Source organism: Festucalex cinctus, chromosome 11, assembly GCF_051991245.1.
Source record: "Festucalex cinctus isolate MCC-2025b chromosome 11, RoL_Fcin_1.0, whole genome shotgun sequence".
Taxonomy (NCBI): Eukaryota; Metazoa; Chordata; class Actinopteri; order Syngnathiformes; family Syngnathidae; genus Festucalex; species Festucalex cinctus.
In genome coordinates this window covers 27,975,898-27,997,912 of record NC_135421.1, presented here as the reverse complement: position 1 = coordinate 27,997,912, position 22,015 = coordinate 27,975,898, and the positions used below count along the sequence as shown (strand labels likewise).

The window sequence follows — 22,015 nt, the reverse complement described above, 5'->3', positions numbered from 1 at the left end:
ATTCAGTGGCCTGAGAAAGTTAGCAACACACATGATTGGTTCGTGTGTGTTGTGATATGGAAAAAGTTGCCATTATCACAAACTTGTTGCTCTCACGTCTTATTGGACATAACATTTTGGCAACGAAGATAGAGCTTTAATTGGCACCACTGCCCTCATTCCTCGCCACCACTGACGTGGTCCCGCTGGAATGAATATTTTAAGCCTAGTGGCAACTGGCAATAGATATAGCTGAAACCAGCGATTCTTCTCGTCCACAACCATCTTATTTTCATAGTACTTTTGGACCCGAACAGATGTAGGAAGATTGTGTTGGCTTTTTGGCCAGACATTTTGCTGCTCCACAGACTTTTCTAGTTCAGCGATGGCAGCTGATTGGCGAGTTGTAATTCTTTTGTATCTTGGCCAATTGGAAGTTGAGATGCCATAAACGTGATAAAATAAATACTGTGCAAAATGTTAAGAATCCCATCATATATATAAAATAGATTGTTCTGTTATCAGTTTAAAAATGTATGACTTGAAATATTCTCTTATGCCTTATTGAAAAATGCAAAATAATTTATATAAACCCTTGTAGTTCCTTTTCATGACTGTTTTATGCTTTTGTTTCTGCATAAGATCTCAAATGAGATGGATATTTTAACTGAGGCAAGAGTACGGATAATTTTCAGCAGATGACTGTGAAACCTCTGCATGGAGTTTGACACATCTTAGATCTTGGATGATCATTACTTGTGAGATATTTGGTACCTTCTGCTCTAGAGGGAGTGAAGACAGACTGCAGTTAAAGGTGACATGGCGGATTAATGCTGTCTGATTCCATCTTCGACTCCATTACAGTTTGGTCTTTATCATATACGATTGTACTTGGATAATCTCTAAGTATGAATTGTAACATTCACAGATTTTTCGGTAGCACGTCTGTCATAGTCTGTGATTCCAATCTCGCAAACGTCTTCACACCAATTAAGAATGTTCTTGCCCCATGAAGAGGTGACAGAACGGTACGCTGCTACAACAATACCGGTTACAACACTGCATCAATGTCTCCCTAAAACAGAGTCCCAGAATAGAACGGGAAAGGGCAGCTCAAACACAACCAAGGTGCAGCTAACAATGTTGTTTTTCAGTATGTTGTAGTAATTAATATACTGGATGGCATTATGTTGCCATTGGTACTTTCTGTATAAACAAGCATAACAGTGGTAAATATTGCAATATTACACCAAAGTCTCTGAGGTTAAAATGTTCCATTAAAAAAACAAAAACAAACAAACAATATGTAGACATGTAATTTTCATTTTCGACCTTGGCTGTCCTAAATCTTAAAACTTCACATCCAAAAGTACATTTTCTGCCCATTTTTTCCCCCCCTCACACATCCAATCATCGATTGAATTTAAATGAATAAAATGACCATGAGCATATCTCAAAAGGATAGCTTTTTCTATTCTTTTCAAATGAAACCATGTTCAAAAGAGATGAAGTCATAACTGTGGAAAATTGTCTGTGAATTTCGAAAATTAAGAATTTCATTTTTGGGAAGAGCTGCTTCTGGTGACTTTTTTTTTTTTTTTTTTTTTTTACCGATTGAGATTATATATCAATGGAAACACACCAATTAAAATACCAATACATGATCACTATATCGCACATCATTACCTTTTTAGTGATGCGCTGAAAATTTGGTCTCCAAAGCACCACAGCCAAAAATGCACTTTTAAGGCTTATCGAAAATTTGGTGACTGAAATTTTTTTGTCCAAAAGACTGTTACTGAAACTGTTACTGAATCATGGGGCTGAAACAGGATGTTGTGATGACGCAACCAAATATCCCCCAACCCCCGGCGTGGCAGCTGGTCATTGGCCCAGGGCGAGAAGGCTGCCCGGCTGCCTCTCTGGCAGCCTTGTGGATGCCAAATAATCCGATTTGGTTATATTTTGTTACAGGCACTTGCCATCCATGATTTACTTGGAATTTGCAAATGAGTGTGTCAGTACCGTGGTTTGTGATCGCTTGGCATAAGATTTGAACTCTGCTAACCATTCGGGATAATGGTTGTTGATGTTATTGCAGCTTTCCCCGTTTGCGAAACTAGTTTTGCAGTGCTGCAGCTGGCTAGTTAGCATGGTGGCTAAACAGCAGCTGAGTCACTAATCATTGTCTCCATGGCAGTGAAATATATAGAATTCTGACAAGTGCCGTTAACCCGAAAGGATTATGAATAGTAAATAAGAGGAGCAGTGATGCTAAAGCTTAGCCATGCTAAACCGGTGCTAAGATATCATTAAATGTAGTCACAAAACATCGGAATAATGATTGGCGCTACGGTACAATTTTTCCTTAAGTCTTGCTTGAACCGCATTCATTACAGCGGAGAGTAACCAACTGTGAACAGCAAATTAATAAGTCTCTAGAGAGAAAAATTAGAAACAGCATCATGGAACCTCTGAGAAAATAGACTGCACAGCCATACACCGTACAGTCCTAAAGCCAGAATGGTTTATGTTATTGCATATGTAAGCAAAAAGGAGGTGCCTCTAAAAGGTATATTAATAATTATGGTCAGCAATGTTATTTGTTTGTTTGCAGAATAGAGTGCTGAGTTTTGAGACTGCACAATAAATGTTCTTAAAATAACATTACATCCTATTTTTCTCATAAAAAAAATGCTTCCTGTGTTATGAGAGACAATTAAGTTATTAGTCTGAGGTTCCGAAGCATATACGGTAAGTGAACAAAAGTTGTTTAAATAGATATAATATTGCTCCATCTTCTGATCGAAACGGTGATCGGTGATAGTTGTTGTTTTGTTTTTTAAGTTGCTCATTGGTGATTGGCCACAAAATCCCGATCACAAGGAAGTGCCATCTGAGGAACCAGGATGCAACCATAAATAAAAGCATACTGATTCTATCTGATGTTTTTTTGTACAGAAGTCAGATCCTCAGACAGCAATGATTATCAAGTATTTTAAGAATTACAAAGTATTTAAAGTACAGAATCTTTGTTTCTGGTGTATTGTGTTGAGATCGTCAGAATTCACCACACACAGTATGGACCAAGACTGTTAAATTCATGATATACCGGTAGTTTATTTTATTTTATTCTAATAGTGGGATGAGTACAAGGAAGGAAAAGCACATGTTCTAAAGTATACCACAACAGCTGTCAAACATGGTATATGTTGTGTTGTAAGATGAGTATGTCGAGCTGTGAAAAGGCAGATTGGCTTGCCTTTTACAATAACGACGTGACGACCGATAGCAGTAGTAAAATGGATTCTCAAGTGTCCTGGGATTGCTATCTGCTCTGGTTAAGCAAAATTAGGCAGCGTGTATGATGCTTCATTACATGGGTGGAAAATGTCCCTTAATGTACGGTCTACACAACCCAAGACCTCCTTAAGAAACAAATAAATACATTTTGCTTTTCCTTTTCTGGAGACAAAATCTCCGTTTGCACCAAGCAGTGCAGTTTGACAAGCATGTTTTTTGTTTTTTTACAAGATGCCAAAAAAAACAACTCATCCATACTGCTTTTTGGCACCTGTTCATTGGCATACAAAGCGCTTTTGATACCGATCTGCAGTGTGATGATTGGCTGATGGAGAATAACCTCTGTGAGACAACCGAAATGGAATAGGAAGAAAACAACTAACAGAGCTTGCCTTCTTCATGTTATAAATAGCCTCATGCCAAGAGGAAATAACCAAAAATGTTGGATGTCTTCCATTGTTGTCCTCTGTTGACTGTGTCTCTTTTTAGTTGAATTTGTTGGCGGGTTCCGCTGTGTTGAGCTGCTGTGATGTCACAATATTTTTGTGTCTTACCCACCCACCCCGCAGTGGAAACGCAAGCCACATTGGGGTTTACCTTCTAAAGTGTGCAGTGGCTCGTTGAACTGCAGCGCTAAGTGAAAACATGGCTCAAGGTGTCACCTTCTCAAGGAAGCAAAATACAGCAGTACCTCCACTTACAAGTTACTGGATGTACAAGATATTAAAAGTTGAGTTATGAGAGCCAGATATTGGCAGGTAACTATACAAAAACAACAGATAGTGAAGTTAAAAAAATGTACTTCACACTCTTTATTGCCACTACCAGTTGAAGTTTATTGTAAATCTAAACAAAACTTAACTGCCTCATGAGCGTCAGCTAGGTTCATGCTAAAACACAATGCAAAATGCCATTGTTGGGCAGTACAACTAGCATTAATGTTGCAGTAGTTATAAGCCTTTAAGCAATGAGTATTTGAACACAAACAGCACAGCGTCACATGTAGAGATGATGTCGCTGTCCTGTGGAAAACACTTGTCCTTTTTTGTTTGTTTGTTCGTTTGTTTTTTGTTTTTGGTACGTATGCATTCACTTTCATCCCATAAATGTAAAAAAAATAAAATAAAAAATCACAGCGTATTTACATTTTTTTGCATGTTTGTTCATTTGCATATGATCTTGGGAAACTGAGGGCTGTGTCTCAAAATGTTCTTTTAAGCCTCCTTGACTTTGGCAGAAACGCTTAGCCTCTACACACCGTGGTTTTGTTTGAATTTCATTGAATGCCAAAGATGGAGAAAAATAGTTCAAATGGTAAAACTGTCCAAATATTTACGGATGCGACAATATTCCTGTCTGTAGCTTGTAGCAGGCTATGTTAAAGTGATAAAATGTCTTCTGAGTGGGGAAAAACTCAAACACTCAATCCAAGGAATAATTTAAATAAGTTTTACAAATTACAATGCTTTCATATTTTGGAAAATTTTGTAAGTCACAGGCAGTTACACTGAAAGCACAGGTTGGGTACAGTGGATATAAAATGTCTGCATACAGTATCTCTGATCTTGTTCAAATGGCCAGATTATTGTGATATTAGAATATGAAACCAAGATTAATTTGTCCTAGGCTATAACCTACCTGTACAACTCGGTTAAAAAAAAGAAACAACACAAGTGTACCCACCCTTTTGCAAATGTAGATGTGGCTGTGTTCAGAATTAACCAAATACATTTTCAATGGCACACACCACGGGCAGCCCAATGCTTCGTCAACCTCAGAGGGATCTCATTGTTCAAAGGTGTCAGTGAGCAGGAGGGTACTAAAGAATTTCCAAGTAATTACATATAGCATGAAACACAGTGAAGGCGGTCATCAATCATCAAGTGGAGAAAACATGGCACGCAAGTGAAATTTCTAAGAACTGGACTTCCCTCCAAAAATGTTGAAAAGACCAGAAAAACAGGTCAGGGAGGCTGCCAGTAGGCCAAAAGTAACACTGAAAGAGCTGCAGGAATTTCTGGTAAATACTTACTGTTTAGTACAGTAGTTCTCGACTGTTGTTACCAGGGGACCTACAGCATCAACAAGTCACGACCCACTTTTATGTAAGTCAAGAATAAAGAAAATGTCTTGTTACAGAATTCCCTTTGAAAATGATATATTAAGTAAACATACTAATACAGTAGTAAAATCATAATTATAGTAAAATCGTTAGGATAGTTCAGCTAATGGATGGATGGATGGATGGATGGATACTATTTGTGTATATATATATATAAAAAAAAAAATCTAAAGTATAGTACTGTATTTTTCTCTCTGCCATTTGAACATGTGTGGAAAGACTTATATCCACTGTAGATGTAATTGATCCCTCGGGAAAATGGTAATATGAGTATACATTTGTATAACAATCATAGCAACAAGCACCATTAGTCTATCAACTTACTAGTCTATACTATAGTGAATATTATGGAATGGACATTTACACAAGACTGTTTTTAATCCAAAAGAAGTGCACACCCAACAGTTTTTGTTTAACATGACAACAGTGTTTTGGAGCCGGAAAACTGATCTCAAATTCGTAATTTTGAAAACAATACTGTTTTTTTTTTCTGCCACAATTCTCCAATTTTGTCAACAAAGATGAGAAGTTTTTGCTATTATGTACATCAACACAAAGAATAAAATCCAAGTTTTACTTGGTCATTGTTGTATAAAAGCACTGAGTTATAAATCATTCATTTTTTAAATGTGCCATCTGTATTAATGTACTAATATTTCTTTGACGTTTCAATTGGAATCGGTGTGTTCATGTGAGGATTTTTTTTTCCCTTCCCCGGCAGGAATCGGAAAGTTCTGCTGCATTTGTCGCATGCACTAAAACTGAGATTATGTGGGTGTAGTATTAGCATTGCGCTGTACGAATACAAGGAAAGGCATGACTCTGAATGAAGATGAGTATTTCGGTTTGACCTCGATGTCGGATGGAAGGGAAGCGCAAGGAGTGTGGGGGCTGCTTCGGGTGGCATGAGCAGCTGTTGACAGAGAAGCGAGATCTTCCGGTTGCCATAGTAACATTTGTATTGCCCACACTGCTGTGCGTGTCACCGTGTTTATAGCTTATTTGTGCAGCCTTCATGATGCCGAAAAAAAAAAAAACTAAAATAAATTGCCTGGCCCAAGATTGTGTGTTGACGACTTGCCACCTCAAGGACAGTTTTTCTTTCTTTTTGCTTTGCACTTGGGAATATGTGTGTACTAAAAGACATGCCTGCAAGGAACTAGTGTTTTCCGTCATGTAGAGAAAACTTTGCTTGCGACAGACCCATTTATAACATTTCCTTTTGAAAAGTGATAGTTTCACTTCCTGTCAGTAGTGAGGTTTGCATCATCACTGTCTCTCGGTACTCTCAGTTCTCGACGTACGCTTGCCGTATCACAGATGCACCTTCTTCTTTGGTACATTACACAAGATAAAGAACCTGTCACATTGTCTTACGGCAGCCTAGATTTAATGTTGCCTTATGTTTCCTCTACTATCTTGTACATGTACAAAAAGCAAAAGTGATGGCTACCATGTTGAACTAGAAGCTGCTCTATTTGGTTTGTATAGCAAGGAGTCATTAAGATAGAAGATTATATATTGTATGATGTATAGCGTTGCACGGAGGCACTGTCTGTGTCTCGCAATCTCCTCCACACACACACACCACTCGCACAATATATTCATTGCCACCCACCCCCACGCTGTTGTAGACACATGCAGGCCTGCCTGATCTTACTCCCAACAGCATCCATATCAGGCTGTTTGACTAATAGATAGGATAAGGTTGGAAATGGGGGCGCTTGGATAACTCATGCACTATATTGGTTCATCTTTTGTACAGTGGTACCTTGAAGGTCAAGCACCCTAAAGCTCGTTCTGAGTTGAACCAAAATTTTCTGGAAAATAATGCTCTTAATGTCATACAAGTTTTGGACATTGAACAATTGTAATGCGTGACCTCCGCGGATATCAATCGACTTGATATCAGCCAGAATTGAACGATTAATTTTGCATGTGTTTTGAATATTCCTCTGGCAAAATTTGTGACTTTTTTTCTTCTGAAAATAATAGAACAGAAATGAGCAGACACTGGTAATGAAATAAGTTGTGACCGGAGGTAATCGTAGTGTGAGCAGACTCATGTCAAGCAAAAAGACTCAGGCAGTGTCAAAATATTTAAAGATTTTTCCATGCCAGTCGGAGATTGTTGTGGATGATTGACTAAAAGTGTTTAGCGATGTTTAGCACTGTTACCCGCAGGGCTGGCTGGGTGTTGCCAACAACCCCATGATGCAATGTATATCAAGATATGATACATCTAACAATGCAAATGTATCCCGATTCATGGTCTTCAAGGCGATACGAATCCTGATTTTTGTTTTTTCCTGCTTAACATACATTTTAATGAAAACAGTCATATAAATGATGTTTTGTATTATGCTGGATGTCTTCTTTCTTTTAATGTTAGCAAGTGTTTCCGGTTTATCGCCAACACCACGCCATGGTCAAAGTGTGTGCACACTGCGTTGCAAGAAGCAGCTTTCAGAGACAGGCTGCAAAATGTAATGAATGAATGTGTAATATCGATTCTGACACCTCTGTATCAAAACGAGTATTGTCAAGATGCCCGCAACGACATATTCCCCTATGAATTTTCTGAGTACACTCGTAGCTACTTGTCTAAGTTTTTGTTTTCTACTTCCTGTTTTTATTCTCCTCCCTTTTGGCTTGTTAAGAACAAAGGACCTTGGTTTTGCAATTCTTCGGCTACGACTCGGTTTGAATCCTATTTGTTTGACATCATAAAAGAAGGCACACTTGAGTTGTAATGTAGACTGCAATGTTGTCTAGTGGCTGCTCACATTAGCCTTGGAATGGTAAAATTAAACATGCTTGTTGCTTGTGGTTGATTTCTTTTTATACCAGCGTAACAATGTTTAAAAATGAGACGTGAAAGCATCTTACACATCTTTATTAACCCCCCTCATTTGCCATTAAAATTAATGTCTCTAGTGTTCGACCTTTTTGAGGTACCACTGTACCTCAGTTATATTAGCCAGATAATGACTCGGAGCACTATAACAACTTGCTGGCGATTAATCCCCCGGGGCCATTTGTTCAATGTCAAAGCATTTTTATGCATTTTCCCCCATTTGAGTCAGTGAAATGATGTAGGTGTCTGACATGGAAATATGAGCCCTTATATTATGGATGCATCTATAAAAAGCAGCAGAAGTTTCTCTCTGAAGTCTGGTTTGTTAAAGGAAAAAAAAACAAAAAAAACAGCAATGTCGACATGAGTCAGATTGAAGGCAATTTAAAGTTAGGCACTCTGCAATACGACTGTTGAAATGATGCAACCATAATGGCTCCTTGCTTGATAGCACTGCACCATACAAAACCCGTCTAGAGCTGCACTGTATGTTTTTTTTTTTTTTTTTTTTTTTTTTTTTTGACATTGTTCTTTCATCAAGGCAAGCATTTCCCACAGAATTTGATTTGCCCAATGGTGACTGTATGGGCTCTTTTTGTGTGATCATACCATCCATATCGTCATTTGCAGGCATATCATTCATCAGAGTAAGCTATCTCATGTTCAAATCTGTCTAACTGTTGCTTCTTTGCAAGCTTGTTTCCGACCACCCGTAAAAGCGAATCACATGATCGTTTGCATTGCTAATCGGGTGCGAGATACTTGGCACATTTAAAGTCATCAATGTGGTCGTTTGGAACACGGGTGCTGATTTGTGAATCAATCTAGTCCATAGATCAGGATCCAAGTATGGAGAGAATTGATGAATTGCAGTGCACCCATGTTTCCAACACATCAACAATCTTTTTGTTTTTTTTTGCTTTCAATGTGTACAACAGGCAATCAACTGAACCACCAAATTGTATCCAAATACTTCCTTTCCTGTTTGCATCACTTGTTTCAGTTCTGATCAGGACAGTGCGTGCTCTATGCATTAATTTGCTTTTCCAACGTAAATGGTGCTATATATATATATATATATATATATATATATATATATATATATATATGTGTATATAAAATGTTCATTTTGTTTGCCATCTCACTGGTGTGGTATGGATGGAAACGCAAGCCTGATCAGGGTTTACCAAGACGAACCATAATGTGGCAAACTAAACTAAACTGAACCGTACCGCTTGATGCGGAGTTGTATTTTTGAGCTGTGTGGCACTGAATCAGGGCAATGAGAGAAATAAATTCATGAGGAGAATTCATACTATGATATATTTTTGTCTTTGAACAGCATTAGGCTCTTGATGTTTGGTTTCTGCAGCGGTTATCAAGCAACTCCAGTAGGCAAAGTGGAAGTTTGCTAAGATGCTCCCATGCGACCAAGCCTTCCGTGATGAACCCTTTCAGCGATCCTTGTTTGTCACCATCCCCATTTATTGAGCAGTGAGTAAGTTCACACGTCCATATGCAGCAATAGCATTTGCAGTTGTTTGTCAAAAGAAAGCTTTGTTTTATAGAAGATCTATTTTGGAAAAAAAAATTGTGCTTTGGATCACTATAACCTGGGTGACAAGCAGCTTGTGATACCAGTTGATGCATGTCCATGTGAATCCGCTTGAAGTAGCTGTAGGTTGGGGGCCCCTAGTCGCCTGGGTGGGCAGCCAGGGAAAGATCTGTAGTCTGTAGCTTTGCAACTGATCATCAGCAGGTAATTTCATTATCTGTCGTGACTTAAAGGAATGTTAACCAGTGGGTAATTTGCTGACCTACATTGCTGGCTCTGAGTGACTCAGAGACAGACTGGCACATGTTGGATCAGGAAACACATCACAGAAATTGGCAATGCCAGTTGTGGCTGAAACCAGTTTTTTTATTTTCCCCAAATTCATGACCCTGAAGAAATAGTGCAGTGTATGTTCTCCGGTCTTGGGATATAAATTGAGTGGTCCTCGGTGTTTTCAGTTCTCACCTGTGTTTTCCTGCCGTATGTCAGACAGAGGGAAAACACACTATGAAGTGCACAAATTGTTGTTGTGATTACCTGTTTTTAGGATCATAAATAATCACCCTGCCCCCATTCCACCATTCCTCTCTCTCTTCTGCTTCCCATCCCCCAACACTCCCTGGCCAAGCTTCCCCCTCCCCCGCTCAAGACTGCAGCCCAACCAGAAGCTTCAAAGGCGGGTTTTACTCAGCAGAGCAGTTCAAGAGAAAATGGCTGCTGTTTCCAGGTCTTGTTTGCACATCTGTCAGGAGGTGACTGTTCAGGAGAAAATGGGGTCCCTGGTATGCTGGTTTTCAGCGGCATTCTTTCCGCAGACCTGCATGTGCTGGAGATTGCTGCTTTTTGTTTTGTACATTTAAATCAACATCCCATTCGTTGAAGTACTGATATTTTCCAGTTATTTTAAGTAACACTTGGTGCTGTTTTGTTTTATCTGAGAAGCCATGCTCCTATATACAAGCCTTCTTTTTGACACACGAGAGTATGTCAATTGAAGGAATGCTTGAATCCACATAATGTACAGCAATGAATAAATTTTGGCCTACAGCTACTTAATGGCCTATTATCTATTTTTAGACTGCCATAAATGCAGCATTGTCGAGGCTCAGTAGCTTTATTGGTAGCAAAAGAAGCCTTGGCATACAACTCATTTTCCATAAATGTTAACATTGCACCATTTTTTAAGGCCTCGCCTTTCCGTGCATGATGCATATAAAGGCAAAGGGGAAGTGGGGGATGGGAAATTGCAGTTATGCTCAAAACTGCACAGGGCGCATCCACACATCATCACACATTTGTCCAGAGATGTTTTTGGTGGTGGGCAGTTGCGTGCCATGTGTTTATTTTGGGTTGCATACACAGGACATCCTGTCATTTACGCTATCAATTCCACAGCTGTACTGGCTATTATGTATGCATATTGGACCACAAATACTAAACGTGAGCATTTGACTAAATTGGCGGAATCCCCTATGGGGGATGTTGTATGCTATGGATGTCTTAGCATTGACGTTATTCTTTTACCGGTGTAGATACACTGCTTGTGCTGCAAATTATTGTGACATAGTATGTTGTTGTTGTAATAGTAGTAGTAGTAATAGTAGTAGGAGAAGATCTGTCGTCAGAGATGCGCAATTTGCAAACATTTTACAGGTCTGTCATTAGCAAAACATCAGTGACGGACAGACAGCTCGTTACTACTGACGGAATGATACCTTTGTTTGTTGGTCCTAAACTACTGGTGACGAACTGTGATGACGGAAGCATCGTTTAAAATAGCATGATGGACGGACGATTACAGTTGGGTCCATCTTGACAACAACTGACAGGCGACCAGGGCACTGACGAATGACGAAGTCTCCGTCGCTCGCCGAGATGGTAGGCTTGCGAAGTGTGGTCTCTCTGAGGCACCGTAGTGTGCGTGCTTCTGCGTGGTTGTAAATACATGCATTTTGGCGGCATTCTATGCTATTGCAACATCTAGTGGTCAGTTATTACACTGTGCCTTTATTTTATTTTGTATTTATTTTTTAGTTCTTTGCAAAAATGTCATTGCCGCTGGATTTCAAATTGCATTCCTCAGTAACCACTAGGGATGTAACGATAACCAAACATCATACGATATTATCACGATATGAATCTCACGATACAATATTTATCACGATATTGTGGTAGGGTTGGCGATATTTAAAAGATCACAATATCGTAAAAAAAAAAAAAAATACTCATACTAAAAAAAGCACAATATTGTGCTTTTGTACATAACAGCAATGCATATAAACCACCTGCAATCTCTAATAACAATATTGAGGCACTTACATAATATGCTGTAATAACTGTCCTGCGGTTCTTGACATGTCAATTTTTTTTTTTTTAACTTTGTGGAATCTACAGCAAATTTTCCTTCAAAATTTTTATGTACCATACACATGGAAAAACAACCGAAAGTTGACGTGTTGGAAACGTACCTGAACCGCTCTGGAAAGGAAGCACGACAGTGGAGATAATGCTTTTGCTTCCCATGCTTTTTACTCATGACACTGATTTTGTTTGGTGTGACTGAGCTTGAGTCCAGCAAGGCAGACATTAGCGTTTCCTTGACAACAAGGTTACACCACTTAAAGTTCTACGTGAGTGAGTAGTCACTTGTATAAAGATAACGTTTATAGGTGGTGGCTGTTTCACGACCTGTGTTTTTGCATGTTTGGGTGCACCATTCATTTTGGAAAAAAATATTTTTATCTCAAATGAGGGGATTATGGTTCACATTTCGTCAACACCTGTAACACCTTACTCTTGGCCAATTTTAAAAATAGCAACGAGAGAGCCACACATAGGACAGTAAAAGAGCTTGATGATAGCTTCATAAGCTGCTAACTATTGCTTAAAACGATTGCTCTTAAACGGATGGAAACAGATCTGTATCTCTTTTTATTTCTCGCCCCGTAGGCTGTTTCCGTCCTTTTCTCCTCTCAAGTTCAAATGTTACCAGAACTGACAGGCTAAGCAGAGAGCCTTTCATAGTCTACTCATCACTTGAGTGTGGATAAACCTTCAAGCATTTTGTCAGAAACGGAGGCCCAGGTAGTAATGTAACAGAGCGTAGCCAGTCTGATTGATGCTGATGCCCTTCCTCCATCTCTAGCGGGGCCTAAACCCCTCCAGGCTTCCTGGGAATTAAGTGTGCAGTTTGGTTTGCTGTTGTTGCTCTTGTTGTGACTGCGCTTTCATGAGGCTAGCCCCCTCAAGTGTAAGCTAATGGGTTTTGTGGTCAACTCAGGACACAGGAGCTAAGACTCACGAGTGTTTTTGTTTCCATGCAGAGGGAGGGCAGAGACATTTTTGGCTTTTTGAATTAATTTGTTCAAGCCTAGTGATGAGTCTGAGAAGTGAAAGGTGTGGTAATACCATACAAATGCCGTTCGTCTGCTTTTCTTCTTTTGTAATTTGCTGGACATTTTTAATCAGGTGCTTCCTTTTAATAGCTCAGTTTGTCCCACTGGGAGACAGTGGAACAAAACACATTGTGCCTGCATGAATTAAGAATGTTGGTTTAATTACAGAACCTCTGCTGTGGTACATTAAGGTGAAGTCCCATAACAAAGATTATAGCAAGGTGAAAGAGTTAATAATTCCTTTTGAGGAACTTGTTCACCCCTCTGGCTGTGCGCTCTTTGGTAATTGGGACAACACCGTTGTCTGTATTTTGCTCCATCGCTCTTGTTGCTATGTTACCAAAGGGGAATTGGAGTGGCCACGGGCAGTGTTAGCAATTCAAGTTGGACAATCATATGTTCCTCTTACCTGATGCAATCATGCAACATTGATTCCTCTTTGTGAACCCTCTTTGATTTCTCTATTTTGAAGGAAAAAAAACTAAGCAAGTGTTCACGACTCATTCTGGGTGCTGTTGACTTTGTGTCCCCCTCCCTTTTTTTTTTTTAAACCATAACCTTTGTGTGCTTATAGTACAGTCAAATTCCACAGCCACTTTCCCTACATTGATGACAAAAAATTAATCTAATCTAGCAGAAATTGTATGTTGCTTCATATGACTATTTTAATTATTATTTCAATCTTGTGTAAGTCCTGGCGTTTTGTGCTTTATCACAGTTTTTTTGCCCTCACTCTGGCTTGCCAGGTCACGAGGGGCATCACATGGATTTCTGTGTGGAAAACCAAACAGGTTTATTCCAGCAATGGTAAGAAAATATGAACCATGTCTGCACATGGTCATCTGGCAGACCATTGACATTCTTGCTATTTTTGTGGGAAAGATAAAGGGATGCGTTGCTGCAATGATGTTAGAGCCGAGACGTCATATTAATGCTGCGTCTATTTTTGTATCTCTCTCCAGGAGTGAGCCGAGCCTTCCAACAGACCTCCACTGTTTCTTTGGGCTAAAATGAGTATTACCAGTGACGAAGTGAACTTCTTGGTCTACAGATACCTCCAAGAATCAGGTTGGACTAGAAAAGCATGGATTGAAACAATTCATTCATTCTGTCCTTACTGAACTGATTTTAAAAATTAATGTCATTTTGGCTCTAACGTTACATTAAAATGGCTTGCCAAACAGTAGTTTTTAACACACCACTATCATCTTCTCTTTCAAGCGTCGTGAGGTTAAACATGCAGAGAATAAGCAACAATGGGGCGCACCACAGCACGGTTGTAGTGTGTGTGTTTACTACGCTACCACTGTGCACTATGACTTAGATGAGAAAGTCAACATGCACACTGCAAAGTGATATCGCCAACTACTGGCCCAGCATGTGCATTACAGCCTTTTCATTTATTGCGACTCCATGACAATACTGCCGCCTGAATTTCTACAAACACAACAAAAGGTGGCCGTTGTGTAAATCAAGGTAGGACGCAATCCAGGAGAAAAGAGTCTATTAAAGACAGAGAATATCCAAAGTTTGAGATCATTTCACAATTATTAAAGAAGATACCGCGTAATGTGTACCTCAATAGCTAATATCAAGGATCACCAATACAAGGTAATGGTCACCGCGCAGAATGATTAACGGTTTAGCCAGTTAATAGCCAACCAACTCTGCAATCATTCACTGACACCCATGCCACTCACCTGTCCAGGCGTCGCCTTTTAAAGCAATACATACCTACAATCAAGCTTATACAGTAGAATGTGAGGACGCCGACCCTAAGGGGAAACAAATCTTCTGCAAACAAATCACGTGCATATCCTTTTGTGTTTATTAATGCAAAATCAAATCGTATCCAATTATTCAATTACGGTAATCGATGGATGATCAGTAGAATACTCCATTCCAAAAATATGCATGTTAATATGCATACGCATAAATGTTCTTTTTTTTTTCCGTGTGAAGTTGCATTTTTGCAACACCCCACCTAATATACTGTGTAGCTTTATGCTATATGACTTGTGTTGGGTCACATAATGACTTTGGAGTGGATTTTATTGAAATAAAAATCCTTTTGAAATGTCAGTATATGCGTCAATCATACATAGAATGTAGGCATATTATTAAAAACTTGTTTTGAAATGTCAGTACACATTTCAATCCTGCATAGAATCTCGTCATATGATTGAAATCTATGCTGGTGTCATTTATTATGAGCTCTTTTTTTTGTGTGTAGATTCTGTGTAATTTTAGTTTAGTTTGGCAAATCAGACCATTGCGGATGACATTTGCAGTAAGGAAGGTACGTCTTTAGAATGTTGACTAGGTTGTATTGGGAGCATAATGGGCTGTTCCATAGCTGTCATAATCAGAAACAGCCACTTAAAATGTAATTTCATTCAAAACAAAAACTTTAGAAAAAAATTTCCTCGTTTGTCTGTAATATAAACGGTTTTATAATGAAAGCAAAAGAGGAAGTGAACATGTCAGCAAGATTTAGTTAGTTGACTGAGTATCCTTCAGAGGTTGGCCTCTCTCGGCGGGACATGACTGCAGTGCACTTTAGCACCTCATCCAAATAAGGTTCATCTCCGGTGTGACTTAGTGTGGAAGGTGCCTTTTCAAACTTGTATGCTATACATAACACAAATCTGCGTGCTTTGGTGTAGTCAAACATAAATGTTAAGAAAAAGCCCTGTTAGCCTTTATGACCGCAGCCTAAAAGAAATCTGTAAATGCTCTAAATAGAAATAGAAATTCGCATTCTCAATGACTGTGAGATGTCATACGTGTTATGTAACTAGGTCTGAAGAAGGAAGGGACTGATATATGCTTTTATTTTTTTTTTTCAGGTTTCTCCCACTCAGCATTCACCTTTGGCATCGAGAGCCACATCAGCCAGTCCAACATTAATGGAACACTAGTGCCCCCTGCAGCCCTCATCTCCATCCTGCAGAAAGGGCTCCAGTATGTGGAGGCAGAGATTAGCATCAATGAGGTGAGATGATATTTGCCGCAGCTTACTGGAGAGTCATGCAACGAGTCTCGCTCACAACACTTTGCGGTATTTCACTCACAGGACGGAACGGTCTTTGACGGCCGGCCGATCGAGTCGCTGTCGCTCATCGACGCCGTGATGCCCGACGTGGTGCAGACGCGGCAGCAGGCCTTCCGCGACAAGCTGGCCCAGCAGCAGGCCTCCTGTACCATGGTGGCCTCCACCTCTGGCAACCAGTCCAACGCGCCAAAGAACGGTGATGCCACCGTCAACGGGGAGGAGAACGGCACCCACAACATGAGTATGTTAAAGGCCCCGGAAAGCTGTGTTTCTACTTATCAGTTCCGTTGGTTGGCAAAGAATGGCTATGTCTGTGTTTCAGTTGTGCAAAAAAGTGATAATAAATGTGGTGATGTACGGAGATGCATGCACTTTCGTTTGTGTTGCTTATGTATAAATTGTGCTGTGTTTTTAAACTGTTAGCAAGCGACATGCGGTCATGCTATTTTTTTATTTTTTATTTAACCTTTATTTAACCAGGATAGTCCCGTTGAGATTAAGAACCTCTTTTTCAAGGGAGTCCTGGCCAAGAGGCAGCAAAACAGTTTTCATTACAGTTACAAATAAAAGTTTCACTTACAATCACATAAAAATTATATAAAACAGTTAGAAATCAATGAGGTCGTCTCAAGTGCTCTTAATCTGGATCTAAAATCGTTCAATGAAACAAGTTCCGTTAGTTTCCAGTCCTTTTGCAACATGTTCCATGCAGAAGGGGCAGAGAAAACAAAAGCCTTTTTCCCCAGCTCAGTGCGGGCAAATGGAACAGAGAGCAACAAAAGATCATTGGAACGCAAAGCATAAGAATCAACACTTTTCAATGTGATTAAATTACAAATATAAGAGGGCAGCAGTCCAAGCATAGCCTTGTAAATAAAAATGTACCAGTGAGTCAACCTCCTGGTGGACAAAGGAGGCCATCCCACTCGAGAGTACTACTATTTCTGTAGCTGAGGCAGCTATCAGCCATCTCGCTTACACAGCAGAAATACACTCCTTATCAGGTGTACTGTCCAAAAGCAAACCATGCTGCCTGCTGGAAATATGTCTTTGTTCGCCTTTTGTTTTTCGTCCTTATTTTAATGGACCATATACACAAACTTTCCATTCAAACGTGCGCTGAGATAAGAGGAGATTGAGGTTACTGTCCTTATCTATATTTTTGGATGTATGCTGCGTTATCTACCGGCTCACCAGTTCCTCTACTTCAGAAGTACAAGAGTGGCGAATAATAAGATCCTCGCAGAATGTGCTATAGTTGGCGCTTTGCAGCTTGATGTGTTAGTGAAACCTGAGAGGTGTGGATCAGGTGGATTGCGAGGGAGAGAGAGAGAAAGGATGTTTGTGTCAACATGGACTCGGGGGATTTAATTTCAAGGTGTCAGCAGCAGAGGAAGTTTAGATGTGAGTGAGGCTTTACTTTCTGTGTTAAAACTCGGGTTGTTTTAAGGCTAAATCCTTCACATCGACATGAGGTGACAATTTTGTGCTGATGTACAATTTTTTTTTTTTTTTTTAAAAGCATGCAGTTGCTCCTTTCACAACACCAAAATCCTATTTTCACGTTCCATGTGTTGACGTGTGCTCTCAGATAACCATTGTGAGCCGATGGAGATGGATGTGGACGTGGAGATACCCGCCAGCAAAGCCACGGTGCTGCGAGGTCACGAGTCGGAAGTGTTCATCTGTGCCTGGAACCCTGTCAGTGATCTGCTGGCCTCAGGGTAAGCTGTAAGGCCTCTTGTGTGACTGCGTGTGCGCGAGAGCGTGCGCGTGTGTGTGACCAAGCTGACCTGAATTGGGGGTGGGGGCAGATGAATAACGCCTCCTTATATGCAGGCCTTGGCTCTGTTTCCTAACACGTATTCACTGCTCAGACTGTTTACACCAACAGTGTGGGGCTTCCAGCCTGTGGGCTGCGAGAACATTTGATGTGATTCGCCATACCTTTCCAAAAATGATACAAAAAACACACTATATATAGGTTTTTGGTGTAGAATGCAGCGTCATAACCTGAATTTGAGCTAAAATCTTGTAAATGAAGCAGCCTCTAAAAATGAACATTTGTTTATTATTGCATCTTATTTTTTCCCCTAAATTCTGGAGGGTTTTAGCACAGGGTTTCCATGGGTCATAAAAAAGCATTAAAAGTCATTAAGTTGATTTTGCTAAACAAAAAAATCAAATCAAATAAAATTAAAATTAAGGTCTTTTGTCAATGGCATTAAAAAGCATTAAATACAATGTCCAGGGGCATTAAAAATGTAAGTACAATTGAAACATTGTTGTCCATGTTTTAGAGTCACTAAAAGGCAATTTAGCAATAATAAATGTGATTAAAAAATATGAACTAATATTTGTTTGTGGAGACTGATGACTAGTTGTACAATGAACAAAATGGCTGAGAGTGCACGAGTTGCTTTATGTTCCAAATAGAAATTGCTCTGAATTTGACAAGAAAAACGTACTGTTCCTGTCACCAACATCCAACATGTAACACTAATCCCACCTAGGTTTGATTTTCATTAAAAACAGCATTAAATTTGGCTTGCTGATATCTGCAAAAACCCTGTCGAAATTCAGAAACGCCACTTGATAGGAAAAGGCGGGTTAAATGATGATCCCTAACTAACGATCTTGCTATCCCGTTCAGTTCAGGGGACTCCACCGCCAGAATCTGGAACCTCAACGAGAACAACAACTCCAACTCCACCCAGCTGGTGCTGCGCCATTGTATCCGAGAAGGTGGACAGGACGTCCCCAGCAACAAAGACGTCACCTCACTAGACTGGAATGTAGGTTCTTGCTGCTCCTCCACACACACACGCGCGTCTGTCATCCTCTTTTTCTTTCTGAACAGACTTTTATATTAACCAGTGCATCTTTCCACCCGACAGAGCGACGGGACTCTCCTGGCGACAGGCTCGTATGACGGCTTTGCCAGGATATGGACGAAAGACGGTATGTTCTCTTGTTGGTGTGCTACTGCTGGGCCATTAATAAGCCTGCTATTAATTTGCTGGTGTTGTTATTGGGAATGATGGCTCTGAAATAACACGACATTGCTGTCATCCATTAGGGAATCTGGCGAGCACCTTGGGACAGCACAAGGGGCCCATATTTGCACTCAAGTGGAACAAGAAGGGGAACTCCATTCTCAGTGCTGGCGTAGATAAGGTTGAGAATGATGATAGTTGGCTTTCACTAGTTCTGAAGAATAATGTTTTATATAGGGATGCTCCGGTACCTCTTTTTTTTTTTTTCCAGACAGAGTACAAGTACTCAGATAAGAATACGCTGCTATCAAATGCTGATAGTTGATAACACCATCACATCTTGCAAAACGATGAAAACGTTTTATTTCAATGATCAACAACAAACTTTTCTTGAACATGGAGTACATGTGATGTAAATATAACACTTTTTTTCCAGTACATATTTCACTTAAATGAAGCCTGTGTAAGGTTTTTGCGAGTCCTTAAAAATGTTTAAAAGGCATTGAATCTATAAATCTAAAAACAAGACCTCAAGTAGCATTAAAATGTGTTCAATCAATATTTCACAAATGTTTAAAAAAAAATTCTAACACATGAAGTAGGATTTTATTATTGTAAATGGTTCCCCATTTCAAAAATAAATTTAAGTTCTTAAAAAAACAAAAACAAAAACAAAACTTTACCTTACCTACCTGCTTTGAGGACCATACAGTGTAGTGTTGACAAAAAATACTTTATAAGTGCACTCCATTTACCACTTAATTCCTCTTGTGGTAACATTACACAACCACAACAGCAGAACTAACAAAACAATGCTGTGGTTTTAGTCAAGAGTAGATGCACATCATTTATGTACAGTAGTAACTTTGGACAACATTGGGCAGTGAGAAGTTGATCTTTACTACTACTACTACTACTATTATTATTATTATTATTATTATTATTATTATTATTATTATTATTATTATTATTATTGTTATTATTGTTATCATTATTATTTTATTATTATTTTATTTTAAAGTCTTACAAAATGTTATGTGGCGTCTCAGTCTTACCACAAGGGGCACTATATAAAAGGACTATAGAGACAAAGAAGCATATGTAATCTATATATGTGTGTTATAATCACAAAATTAGTAAAAAGGTGCCCACTGAGTTTACCTCAAAAGCATTTCCACACAGCTAACATGGCACCGTTGCATTCCTATTTGTTGTTTTTGTTCCATGCTTGTGATATCAACTGAAACGTTGGAGCATATTTACACACGCAGATTTCTGCTGCTTCATTTTGATACACTAAACGTACTCTTCCCAGACGACAATCATTTGGGACGCGCACACAGGAGAAGCCAAGCAGCAGTTCCCCTTCCACTCAGGTGACGTGCGTTCAGTCACGCATGCGGGACGATACGAAAAGACAGCGGCAGCACTTTTTAATGAGCGTGTTGTTGACTGTGACGTCCCGCAGCTCCCGCTCTCGATGTGGACTGGCAGAACAACACCACCTTTGCCTCGTGCAGCACCGACATGTGCATCCACGTGTGTCGCCTCGGCAGCGACCGGCCGCTCAAGACCTTCCAGGGTCACACTGTAAGACCACAGAACCGATCATATAACATCCTAAGGGAGCCACGATAATGAATGCTGGGGTTGTTGTTGTTTTTTTTAGAATGAAGTTAACGCCATTAAGTGGGACCCATCGGGAATGCTGCTCGCCTCCTGCTCAGACGACATGACCTTAAAGGTGATTTGAAGACAAACCACACGCCAGACTGGGGAGGGGGGCACTCGGCGCTCACATCTCCTCCCTCTGTCCCCGTTCCAGATCTGGAGTATGAAACAGGAATCGTGCGTCCACGACCTGCAGGCTCACAGTAAAGAGATCTACACCATCAAGTGGAGTCCGACCGGGCCCGGCACGAGCAATCCCAACTCCAACATCATGCTCGCCAGGTGGGAAAGAGCTCGAACACAAGCTCGTCCTCAAAGCAGCGCGTGGCAGTGTGTTTAACTCTCGGTGACCCGCGGTGGTGCACACCAAAGGAATGTACTGACAAGCTTATAACTCACGCAGGAAATAAAACTGTCATCGTCAGCACTCTGATGCGACTTCCTCATCTCCAGTAAACCAGCAGCAAGCGGTGTTAAACGCACCATATAGTTTATTTGTTTCTCTTTTGTCTGCCTGGGATAAGAAAAAAAACCTCAAACATTTCTGGTGTATTTATTGTCGGCCCGCAGCGCGTCGTTTGACTCGACGGTGCGGCTGTGGGACGTGGAGCGAGGGGTGTGCATCCACACGCTGACCAAGCACCAGGAGCCCGTGTACAGCGTGGCCTTCAGCCCGGACGGCAAGCACCTGGCCAGCGGCTCCTTTGATAAATGCGTGCACATTTGGAACACCACGGTGAGTCTCCCCCTCGGCCGTTATCTCCTCGAGGCTGACCAGAAAGCGCCGTCTCATTCCGGGTTGGCCCTTTTCAGACCGGGGCCTTGGTGCACAGCTACAGAGGTACTGGCGGGATCTTCGAAGTGTGCTGGAATAGCACCGGGGATAAAGTCGGCGCCAGTGCGTCAGATGGCTCAGTAAGTGTCCACATAGTCGGAATATCTACAGTTACCTGTTTATAAGTGATAGTGGAGTGTGACATATGCAGTACATTGACAAAAATATTGGACGTTCCATCAAGAACAAGTGAGAATAACAGATGAGTTGCATTTGGCGCCATCTGGTGGCATCTTGGTGCCAAGGA

General features: G+C 40.3%; 1 protein-coding gene across 1 annotated transcript in view; it reads left to right on the top strand.

Moving 5' to 3' along the window:
- tbl1x (transducin beta like 1 X-linked) overlaps positions 1-22,015 on the top strand; it is a 30,257-nt gene that overhangs the window by 5,650 nt on the left and 2,592 nt on the right. The window contains exons 2-14 of the mRNA XM_077536249.1: positions 14,174-14,279; positions 16,061-16,206; positions 16,288-16,507; positions 17,858-17,990; positions 18,920-19,061; positions 19,164-19,227; positions 19,346-19,443; positions 20,578-20,638; positions 20,731-20,852; positions 20,932-21,006; positions 21,088-21,215; positions 21,504-21,669; positions 21,747-21,848. Coding sequence (XP_077392375.1) covers positions 14,222-14,279; positions 16,061-16,206; positions 16,288-16,507; positions 17,858-17,990; positions 18,920-19,061; positions 19,164-19,227; positions 19,346-19,443; positions 20,578-20,638; positions 20,731-20,852; positions 20,932-21,006; positions 21,088-21,215; positions 21,504-21,669; positions 21,747-21,848 — 1,515 coding nt within the window. The 5' untranslated portion in view covers positions 14,174-14,221. The remainder of the gene's footprint in view (positions 1-14,173; positions 14,280-16,060; positions 16,207-16,287; positions 16,508-17,857; positions 17,991-18,919; positions 19,062-19,163; positions 19,228-19,345; positions 19,444-20,577; positions 20,639-20,730; positions 20,853-20,931; positions 21,007-21,087; positions 21,216-21,503; positions 21,670-21,746; positions 21,849-22,015) is intronic.